Source organism: Sphaeramia orbicularis, chromosome 8 (assembly GCF_902148855.1).
Source record: "Sphaeramia orbicularis chromosome 8, fSphaOr1.1, whole genome shotgun sequence".
Taxonomy (NCBI): domain Eukaryota; kingdom Metazoa; phylum Chordata; class Actinopteri; order Kurtiformes; family Apogonidae; genus Sphaeramia; species Sphaeramia orbicularis.
The window spans coordinates 41,138,208-41,149,858 of NC_043964.1; the positions used below are offsets into that span (position 1 = coordinate 41,138,208).

At 36.2% G+C, this 11,651-nt stretch overlaps 1 protein-coding gene across 1 annotated transcript; it reads left to right on the forward strand.

The window, feature by feature from the left end:
• The first annotated feature begins 1,886 nt into the window (after positions 1–1,886).
• On the forward strand, positions 1,887–11,352 carry c1qtnf6a (C1q and TNF related 6a). Its single transcript, XM_030141047.1, has 3 exons — positions 1,887–2,226; positions 5,478–5,675; positions 9,562–11,352. The coding sequence occupies exons 2-3, from the start codon at positions 5,486–5,488 to the stop codon at positions 10,113–10,115; spliced, it is 744 nt and encodes a 247-aa protein (XP_029996907.1). The 5' UTR covers positions 1,887–2,226; positions 5,478–5,485; the 3' UTR covers positions 10,116–11,352.
• The last annotated feature ends 299 nt before the right edge of the window (positions 11,353–11,651 follow it).

Here is an 11,651-nt window from a genome sequence, read left to right on the forward strand (position 1 = left end):
TGCTACATGTCACAGCTCAAAATCCACAATGACAAATACACAGAAAAAAAAACCACTCAGACATTCAGTCTATTGTCACAGTGCAAAATAAAAGATCACAAACTGTTATAAAATCAGATGTGCGATGTATCAATCCTTGATAAAAGCGATAAGAATAAAAATAAGGACACATTAACATATATAACAATAAAAACACAGGTAATAAAAACAGCAAGTAAACAAAGATGAAAATTATTACAACATAATAAGTTAATATAATTTTATGTAAACTGCCAAATCTCATTTACTAGTTCTATGGACGTTGAAAGGCTGTAATGATATTAGAATTTAATCTGAGCTTTTATGAACATCTACATGTGAGTACACTCTAAAAAATGATTCATGGGGTTAATAAGTTAAGCTTAAAGTCAAGAGCTTTCTCTGCTTAAAAAATTAAGTTTGTTACATGTACACATTTAAATCAGTTGATAAGTTATTTTATTAAGTTGGTCTAAATGAAAAACAAGGAAAACAGTCTTAACTTAACCCTCCGGTATCCCATCCAGTAAGGCCCTTACTAAGCACCAAGTGTGCCTTTTTCACACACTTGTGGAATAAAAAAATTTTAAAAATTCAGGCAGTTTGTTTTTAGTTCTTTTACACTTTTTTTCTATTTCATCAACTTTAGCCATAAATAAAAATACCAAATACTCAATAACTGTCACATTTTTTAACCCTTTAAATGCCGTGTTTGTAATGTAAACAAACCACTTTTTTTTTGGATGCAAAAAACACACAAAAAAATATTTTTGTCAATATACTACAAAAAAAGTGGATTACATATTATTTTATTTTTGTAGCCTGGCATATGTCAATAACTAACTCCAACATTGGTTAATTTGCATTATTATTTTTGCTGCTAGGTCAAATATTCAAAAATACTAGCATCTGTAACCAAGTGTGCGTAAAATGCACACCTATAAATCAAACTATTAAATATTATATATTGATTTATTTTTCTGCTCTAATTTGATTTTATTTTGTAAATCAAGGTCAGCCCTAATCATACATATCAAATGGAAGAAATAGTGTGTTTTAGGCACACTTGGGAGACAGATGCTAGTCTGGTAATTTTCTTTTGTTTACAATGTGCACATTTTAGTTGGTGGACAGAATTTTAAAGATCATGCACAAATGAACAACTTTTGAATTATAACCTTATTTAAATTGTGAAAAATAATATGAAGTTTTTTAAAACGAAGTGCAAGTGTGCCTAAAAGGCACATCCGGATACCAGAGGGTTAAGCTTGTAGAGTAAAAAGCAAATGGTGTTGTTTGTACTAAAGTAATAGAGTTTACCGAACTAGAGAAGTCTAGAGGCATTTAAGCAATTTGCCAAGTTGAAATAACTTAAAAAGATTAACGAAAATTGTTGCCTCACTTTTTTATGTTGAGCCAACTTCTCATTTTTTTAGAGTGTAAATTCAACAGATGAAACTGATATTCACTGAAACATGCAAAGTGCAGTGTGTAATATTCTAATAAATGATGAAAAATCACTTTGGAAAGGTTACATTTAGAGGGAAAAGTCATTTCAAAGCAGCTGTAAAAGTAGTTGTGGCTCTTTAAGGGTTAAACAAGACTAAGAATCAGACTGCTCTCCTTTTCCTTCTCATGTTTTCTACCAGTTGTCTTTTTCCCTGTGGGTTTCCTCTCATTTGGACTCATATGCTCCAATTATTCAGGGTCTTTTTGTAGATCCACCTCCTGACATTTCCCACTGAAGCCCCTCTCTTCCCCCAGCCCTCCCACACACTCTTTGTAGCTGCAGACTTGGAATTCCGTACAGCGGAAACCCACCAGCACCCAGAGGTGGGGGTGGGAGTGGGGGTGGGGTGGGGGGTTCCTTGACTTTGTGCATAGACTGTTTTGGGTTATGATCGAGTTATGATGCCAGGGACTCTAACAGGACCTGTCAGACCTGCAGAAGTTTACAGTGCATTTTCCACGCACCAATGACCAGCTGGTGGCCGCTCCAGCCTCTTCTCCACCTCCACCCTAAATGTTATTGTCAAATTAAAGTCCACTCACTTGTTGCCGGATACACCGTGAAACGAGGAGGGACCGGAGAAAAGAAGAATTTTCCTCCTCACATCTCGATCTCCCAGTGAAAGGCAGACAGGGCTGCAGACCTAGGGCTGTCCGTGTCCCGTGTCGCGTGTCCTGTGTCCATCACACGTCCACCAGGTGAGATCCACGCGGCTTTTCTCTTCTATCATTCATCCTGTTACATAACTCTTTCTGCACCAGTAACAGGGCTGTTCATGTTGGCTTTACATTTGGGAAACTCTGACTCTGCAGGTTCGTGACTGTAAACGTTTCTTTCTGCAGCCAGAGCTTAAGAATCTGCCAGACTGATGTTTTACAGGCTGTTTTCAGAGGATAGCACCTCCTTAAATAATGCACTTTAGTTTATTTACATGTACTGTGGGTGGAGAAATGTTTGCATTGGAAAGACTTCCAAGACAGGAATTAAAAACTCGTTTATGCATCCAGCGTTTTTCTGTATGTTATTTACAGCAGTTCACTACAAGTGTGTTTTTCTTCCATGGAAACCACCAGTTATATAATAACCTTGGGTCATTTTCTGATCCATATCAAAACATACTCGTGGCAGCTGTGGTTTTCAATCCTGAAATTCCAACTCCAACAAAAACTGCACATGAAAAAGCAGATTTCTTCATGCAAATGCAAAAGCAGTGACTGTGGTAGAACATGACTAAATCCTGTTACTCAAGGATTGTTTAGAAGTTTTCATTTGATTCATTTACACTTACTTGGCTGGGGCTTTTTGCCAGTTTCACAACTTTCTACTCCTACTCACTTCATCTCAGGGGCAAATTTTACCCTTTTTGTGGCAGCTAAAGTTACTCCTTGCAGACTTAAGCATGTATTTCCAGATCTGTTGATTATAGGTTAAAAAATTCAGCTCCTGCTTGCACTAAGTAAAGTATTTTAAACCCTTTTGGACGAGCAAGAAAACACAGTTTCATATTATTTGAAAATTTGTGGTTTAATAATTCCACAACTATTTATGATCACTTACAAAAAAGGAATGCCTCTCAGACCAAAAAAAAAAAGTTTGTTCAAGGTGCTCTTTGGAAAAAAGGAATTCAAAAAGTAGATATAAACTGAAAGAAAAATCTGAGGCACTCTCTTTAAACACTAAAATGCCTTTTTTGACGTTTGACTTCTGATGAAGGCTTGAAGTTGAAACGCGTTGAAGTGTTTTTAGGGTCTAGATATGACCGTGCCATGTCAATAAAGGCGTTTTAATGTTTAAAGAGAGTGCCTTGGATTTCTCTTTCAGTTTATATCTACATTTATGATCACTGTATAAAATACAATGCACTGCTGCTGTCGACAACTCATACATATATAAAGTACTTCAAATGAGCACCCACAGCAGTAAAAGGCGACATAAAGTAAAGTATTACCACTATATCATGAATCCAAAAACATAATATATAATAGTAAATACAGACAGCGATCATTTACTGCACAATGACAACCTTTACTTTTCATCATTTCAGTGCATTTTGCTGGTAACACGTTGCTTATTTTATTTATCTAGAGGTTTGAATGCAGCACTTTTACTTGAATTTCACAGTTCTTGATATGTACTTTTATGTAAGTAAGGAATCTGAATACTTTTTCCACAACTGGCAATTCATAAAGTACATTATTTAGGTCAAGATTGCTATTTTCTATGCAGCTGCAAAACACATGGTCTATATGCAGGTGTGGTCTACTTTCTTCTCTTTTGTTCTTCTTTTACTATCTTTTTATGTTGCTTTTATGTTTTTTGGTGTGCTTTACATGTAAGATTGTTATCAATGTTGATAGCATTTTGATAAGGACTATTTGGAACAAGAGATCTTGTACATTTCTGTATAAGTAAATAAAATAAAATAAACAGAATAAAATAAATAGCCATTTTTGTGTTTGAGTGAAATCCATGAACCTTTACAACCATTTGAGCTAATTATATAGCAGCAGCTACCATGATTATATGTCTGAATAGATGCTACATGGGGCTTTTTTTTTTTTTTTAACTGTGAGTGCAGCAGCTGGTTGTGTGTGTCAGACTCAATAAACTGCTGCAGCATTTGACTTGAACAGACCTAACAGATCTGACTTACTCTGGGCCCTTTTTCCTATGCTGATTCAAAGCAGCAGTGCATGGAACTATTTAGCATTTGTAGTTTTTTTTTTCTTTTTTTTTTCTATCCCAGGCTGTGCATGAAGGACACTAGTGTCAGTATGGATTCAGCTGCCTCAGTGTAAACACAGCAGCACACCGTGTTCCAATTACATCAAAGTGCAGCTGATCACCGGCAGGACTTTTCCACTAAAACAATCCACTGCCTGCACTCTCTCATCTCCCCTCTGTCCTCTCTGGCCGAGGGATGTTCTTATATGGAGTGATTTATAGACCGAAACACACACACTTTAGCATTAGCTGGCTTAGTTGATGGCAATGAAATGAACTCCTCTGAGGAATAAACTATCCTGGGCTAATTGGTGATAAATTATAGGCTGCCTTCAGGGTCATTTTTCAGGTGATTTATGGTCCTCCTACTCCATAATTATTTTGCAATTTCCCATTTCTTGAGGGATTTTGCATGCGGAGTACATTCACTTTCACACAGCATTTCATGGAGTCTTTGAGGCTACATTTGACCTCTCTGTGGCTTGGCAGACATATTCTGCACTATTTCATTTAAACTGTGAAATGCTTAAAAATGTGGACTCACTGCCCACTTGTAAAAATACATGTTGCAAGAATGCACTGCTGTATTTGTTTTTTCTTCAACTTGAGAGTGTTTCTTCTTTCTATGGTGATAAATGTTTGCTCTGGCTCAGGGTGAGGATTCCTAAGTCTTATTTCCTTTTCTCTGGGAATGACATCCAGGACACATCATGATCTGATTTTCCAAGCAGCTGCTAACAACTAATATTTTAGCAAGAACATATGTTTCATAAATTTACAAATGCTGAAAAGGCAATTTTGTACTTTGATTTGTACAAATCGCTTGTCTCCTTTTTTTGCTAAATAGTGACAATTATTTGAATGTTCAATCAAATGCTTTTGGTTATTGGACAAAAAAACATTAAACAGAAAGAAATACCTCCATTTAGTGGTTAAACCTCACAGTTTTAAGCACTTTAAAGCTTTGTTTTCAGTGAAACTAATTTTACACCTCACTTATTCTATATTATTTCTCCTACACAGTAATTGTTTTTTAACATTTGGGTCTGTGGCTCAACTTTTTAGACTGTTGAACGCTCCACTTGACAGTATGACAAAACCAGCTGAATGATGTAATTTCCTTCTTTGATGAATCATTATGTACTCACACATGTTTTTATTTTTTACCGGATCTAAACAGAACCAGAAACTCTTCGATCATCACTTTCCTCTGTTCCCCCTGCAGGTCCAATCATGTTGGGTGTCCTTGTCCTTCTGTCCATCTTCTCCCTGGTGGCCTCTGTGCCTCCTAACACCACTCCTCGTCCCTGCAGGCGCTGCTGTGACCATCTGCCAGCAGACGGCAGCACTGACCCGTCGCACAGCCCGGGGTTGAGCCACGTGCCGGAGGTCCGCACCTACATCAATATGACCATCCTCAAAGGTACCGCGTAACGACAGCTTTAGTCATGCTTTTATTTCATCTCCAAACCACATTTTGGCTTTTTGTGTTTCAGTCTGTCCACAGGGCCCCTGAGAGCCTTGTAATTTTCCATATGAAAGTTTTTTGGGACATTTTAATATTAGTAATAAATGTAATGTGATGTGAAACCGGCTGCCTGGATGTGGTTTCATCCTCTTCATCCAAACTGTAGTGAATGATGCAAGCACTGTCACTTTGTCTGCAGAAACATTAAAGAGGCTTATCCTCTAAACCATGGGGTCAAACATACGGCCCGTGGGCCAAAACCAGACCACTAAGGGTTCAATCTGGGCTGTGGGATGAATTTGTGAAATGCAAAAAATTACACTTAAGATATTAGAAATCATTTTAGTCCGATCCCAAGTGGGTTGGATCAGTAAACTACTATCAAAATAACCTATAAATACTGACAACTCCAAGTAATTCTCTTTATTTTAGTGTAAAAAAAAAGAGTAAAATTACAGGAAAACGGTTACATTTACAAATAATAATAATAATAATAATAATAACAATAATGGATTGGATTTTATATAGCACTTTTCTAGACACCCTAAGTGCTTTACATTATTGACCCATTATTCATTCGCTCTCACATTCTCCCTCTGGTGGTGGTAAACTACATATGTAGCCACAGTTGCCCTGGGGCAGACTGACGGAAAGTACCCTTTTACAAATAATGTGAATAACCTGAACAAATATAAACAACCTGAAATGTCTCAAGAAGTATGTGTAATTTTAACAATATCAGGCCTATTATTGAATGTTTTGTGTATTTGTAGATCCACTGTGATGTGTCAGTTGTAATGCACATGTGCAAATAAGAAGCAGAGACACTTAAAATTACCTTAAATTGCACCTATTTTTCTTTAAAAATTTCAGTTTGTTCACAGTTGTTCATGTTATTCATATTTTTGAAACCATTGTTTGTAGATGCAATCATTTTGATAGTGTAGTTTTACGTTTTTCATTCTAAAACAAAGTTAGAAGTTGACATAATGTATATATTATTATGTTATTGTTTGACGTTTGCAGCCCACTTCAGATCATATTGTAGCCTGAATGTGGCCCCTGAACTAAAATGAGTTTGACAAGCCTGCTCTATTTTATAGTATCGGTAGGAGGCCCCCAAATCAAGGCTCTTAAAGGTCAAATATCACTATAAAATAACCTATAAATACTAACAACTCCAAGTAATTCTCCTTATTTTAGTGTAAAAAAAAAAAAAAAAGGGTAAAATTACAGGAAAACAGTTACATTTACAAAGTACCCTTTTACAAATAATGTGAATAACCTGAACAAATATAAACAACCTGAAATGTCTCGAGAAGTACATGTAATTTTAACAATATCAGGCCTGTTATTGAATGTTTTGTGTATTTGTAGATCCACTGTGATGTGTCAGTTGTAATGCACATTTGCAAATGAGAAGCAGAGACACTTAAAATGACCTTAAATTGCACTTATTTTTCTTTAAAATTTTCAGTTTGTTCACAGTTGTTCATGATATTCATATTTTTGAAACCATTGTTTGTAGATGCAATCATTTTCATAGTGTAGTTTTACGTTTTTCATTCTAAAGCAAAGTTAGAAGTTGACATTATTTTTATATTAATATGTTATTATTTGACGTGTGCGGCCCACTTCAGATCATATTGTAGCCTGAATTTGGCCCCTGAACTGAAATGAGTTTGACAAGCCTGCTCTATTTTATAGTATCAGTAGGAGGCCCCCAAATCAAGGCTCTTAAAGGTCAAATATCACTTTAGCTCTCTATTCAGAACCATTTTCACAATAAAGAAAACATAAAGACACAAACAGTAAACATAAAACACGAATCACAAACTAAACAAACTAAACAAAAAGGAATTATTTTTAATAAATCCGAACGCACATCAGCACAGTGTTGGCCAACCACAGACTAGAAGTTTTCCTTTACCACAGATTGGTTCTGAGAAGAAAAGAGACACTGTCAAAGACACAGTGATTCACTCTGTCCACATTTCCTCCTTAAATAAAAGACAAAAAGTCTCTCCAGACAAATACATATTATTCTTGGCTACTATTACATCTGTTATTTAATGAAGCTTTTACCAAATATTAAATTGGATTACACTGTATTTTCTCTGGCAAATAAGAAACATACATTTAACAGATACATGGATAGAAATGGAAAATGTGCTGTACATAATGAATGAGAGGAAAACAAAATAATAACAATGGAAAAATGTGTAGTAAAACAAAACATAGTATTCAGATCTAATTTCTGGAATTTTCATTGGACCTTAGACTGGGAGACCTCAGTGGTGATCCTGTATCCCCTTAAAATTCAGCTCTAGAATTAACAGCAGGGGTTCATTTGTGAAAGTGGTGCAAAGTTTTCTGGTCAACCACAGAACCCCAAGTGATGACCAACGAGTTGACATATTAAAAACATAAATGGATGGACTGCAGAATGTCTCACAAAATTCATTTCCTCCATTCATACTTTGATTTTATCTCCCCAGTTTGAGTGATGTGAATGATGAACTGGGTGAACAGTTTCATTATGTCTCTGAAATGGAGACCAGCTGCCAGGGAGCTTTAACCTAAACATGACACTGGTTACTGTTGGAAAGTGTCACAAACTACAAGAACAAGAGACGGTGTCTGAAACATTTTAGAACAATGATGAGCCCATGGATGGACTGTCCTACACAGGTTTACTCCTCAGTGGGCTTGATCTTCACCTCTACAAGTACATTTGACCAATTTAGCACATATTATTCTTAATAAACAGTAAAAGGTGTTGATGCAAGACTGGAAAAATTGTGTAGATGTATGTTTTTTTATGTATATATAACTCCCTGACCTGATTTCTAATTTTAGTTTGGATGCAGTTGCATTGCTATGCATGTTTTTCTTCCAGTATCAGACATATTTTTTTGTTTTTTGTAAAAAAGCTCAGGCAAGAGCAAATAAAAAAAGTAGATGTATTTCCATTAGAGGGGTTACTCTTTGGAATGTTCTGGGAGATCGATTAAAACAGTCTGAAAAAATTAAAACTTTTAAAAAGATGTACAAGTTAACTATTATTCAAAAATATAGAGCTCAGGATTGACTAAAGAAATGACTTGTTTAAAAGACTAGGATCAATATTGGTATTTGAGATAAGGGTATGATTTACCTGAATTAAATTAAATATGTATTCTCTTCTGTTGTATATTTAGCAATGATTACACTGAAATTTTTTTGGTTTGTTTGTTTGTTTGTTTTCTTGTAGAAACATTGTGTTCATTGTAAATAGGGTTAGAAAAAATAAGTCTGTACTTCAGCCTGAACCCTTTTGGTCGCATTGTATATGGAACAATGGATATGTTGTTTTTGTTTGTTGTTTAAAGTAATTAACGACCAAATAAACTACTACTACTACTACCACTACTACTACTACTACTACTACTACTACCACCACAACTACTACTACTACAGTGTAATGCTGTGGTGAATGCAGGTTTGTAAATCCCTGTTAAACAAGATCTAAGACCCAACAAACAAGATTCCTTTGTTTCTTACATCAAACATGTTCAGCCACAGCAGCAGCTTTGCATCACTAAAGGTAAATGTGGAACAGGGTCATATTCCAGTTTTCCTAAAGGTCGATAAAGTCATTGGGTCATTGACCACCATACCAAATTTCTTGCTTTTCTCTTTACATGAAATTTTTTCATTTGTTTGTGGGTTTTTCTGTCTTTTTCTCTGCACTTGCTTGTTGTATGTTACTTATCTTATCTTATCTTATCTTATCTTATCTTAAGCCAAATGCAGCAGCTCCAGTGTCTGTTAATAACAGGACTATTCTCACTCTATGCAGGCGACAAAGGAGATCGTGGCGACAGAGGAACACCAGGTAAAGTGGGACCAGAAGGCCCTCCAGGTTCCAGGGGACCTACAGGTTCTAAAGGCTCTAAAGGTCAAGCCGGTGTTCCAGGAGAGCCCTGTAAACTCCAGTACTCGGCTTTCTCAGTTGGTCGCCGCAAATCCCTTCACAGCCTGGAGTCGTACCAGACGCTGGTCTTTGACACAGTCTTCGTCAACGTCGAGAGTCACTTTAACATGTTTGAGGGAAAATTCATCTGCCACATACCAGGGATCTACTACTTCAACGTCAACATCCACACGTGGAACTTCAAGGAGACATACCTGCACATCATGCAGAACAACGCGGAGCAGGCCATCGTGTACGCCCAGCCCGCCGACCGCTCCATTATGCAGAGTCAGAGTGTGATGCTGCAGCTGGTGCTGAACGATGAGGTGTGGATCCGCCTGTACAAGAGGGAACGTGAGAACGCAGTTTACAGTGATGATGTGGACGTCTACATCACCTTTAATGGATACCTCATCAGAGAAACTGTGGAAGGAAAGTGAGGAGGAAAGGGCGGGAATGTACAGCTTAGACGTATGGAAACAAACTGAAGGGAGAAGAAAGAACATGACTTAACATGTCATTATAAAACAGGTTTGTTTGTTTTTTTTGGTTTTGTTTTTTTCACATTATTTTAGTTTGATTTAACACAGTGGGAAATAGAGTTTCTAGTTTTAAAACCAAAAATGATTCATTCTGGATCACTGCAGTGAGTGAAAATGTACTGTCTGGAAGTGCAAAAAGATTATTATGTATTGTACGTGGTGCTAAAACATGGTGCTAAAACTAAACTAAGAGTACATTTCCAAAACAAAAACAGCTTGATGCTGTCTTCTGTTAAAACTGAGCGTCTCAGATTGACTCCAAGCTGCTTCTAAGGTTCAGTGTGTAATATTTAGTCATGTCTTGAGGTGAAGTTGCACCATTCAGCATAATCCCAGGTGACCCACTCCCACTGCAGATAGAAACGACTCATTTTAAGGTTAAAAAATAAATAAATAAATCCATATCTCCAGGTCATGATACACTAGTGAAGACTAATCCCACTGAATCCCTGTAAATCTTACACACTGGACCTGTAAAGAACAGCTTTTTACATTTGCATTTTTATACAATCATTTTTTATGCACCTAACATTAACTGTGGTAGTGCAGTCATAATTAATAATACTTATACTATAATAATATACTAATAATACTACATAATTAATATTACTGATTAATCTTTAAAAACCAAAATAAATGACTACACTGATGTGATAATACCTTTGCTGCAGAAGAGCAATGTTGTCTGCTGTGATGGCGCTTCTTTTGATGTAGTTCCTCATTATGACCACTAGGTGGCAGTGAACAGTCATGACAGGGAAATTCCTGCCATTTATGCAGTTATAATAAAACAACACTGTTACTCTGATTAACATATTAATATAAAAATTGTGCGGGTGCTAATATTAGGGTAATCTATCAGTAAATTAAAATTATGCACCTCTTATGTAATATCATGACAGTAGCTGTGTGTCCATCTGCTTGTAATGACCTATTTTAATTTTTTTTTTTTTTTTTTTTTGCCAAATATGACTGCAGTGTGTTTGGTGCACTTTGTTTGAGTCACCTAAAGATTTGGGGTCCAAATTTGTAACAGTTTAGAATAATTAAAGCTACAGGTCATGACAGATATCCTTGTGGTGTTTATCACAACCTTTTCTAAACATCCTGGAATAAATGAATTATTGAATCCTAACCTTTGTTTTGCCAACTCTTTGCACATGTATTAAATATTGTCATAAATGCTTCCTATATGTGTGTGGTCACCTTTTAATCCTCATTCACAGACATGCATAAATTCCTCCTTCCTTACATGTGTGAATTTCCTGATAGGGCTTTGTATGCTTTCCTGGTGTCTTTTCCTTTCCTGTTATCCTGAAACTTCATATTCCCCTCCCTTATTTTACAAAAGCTCTTAATATCAGTGCTCAGTACGCTATTCTGCTTGTGCTGAAACAATAGCATAATGCATTCTGCTCTGAGAGACATCTGATA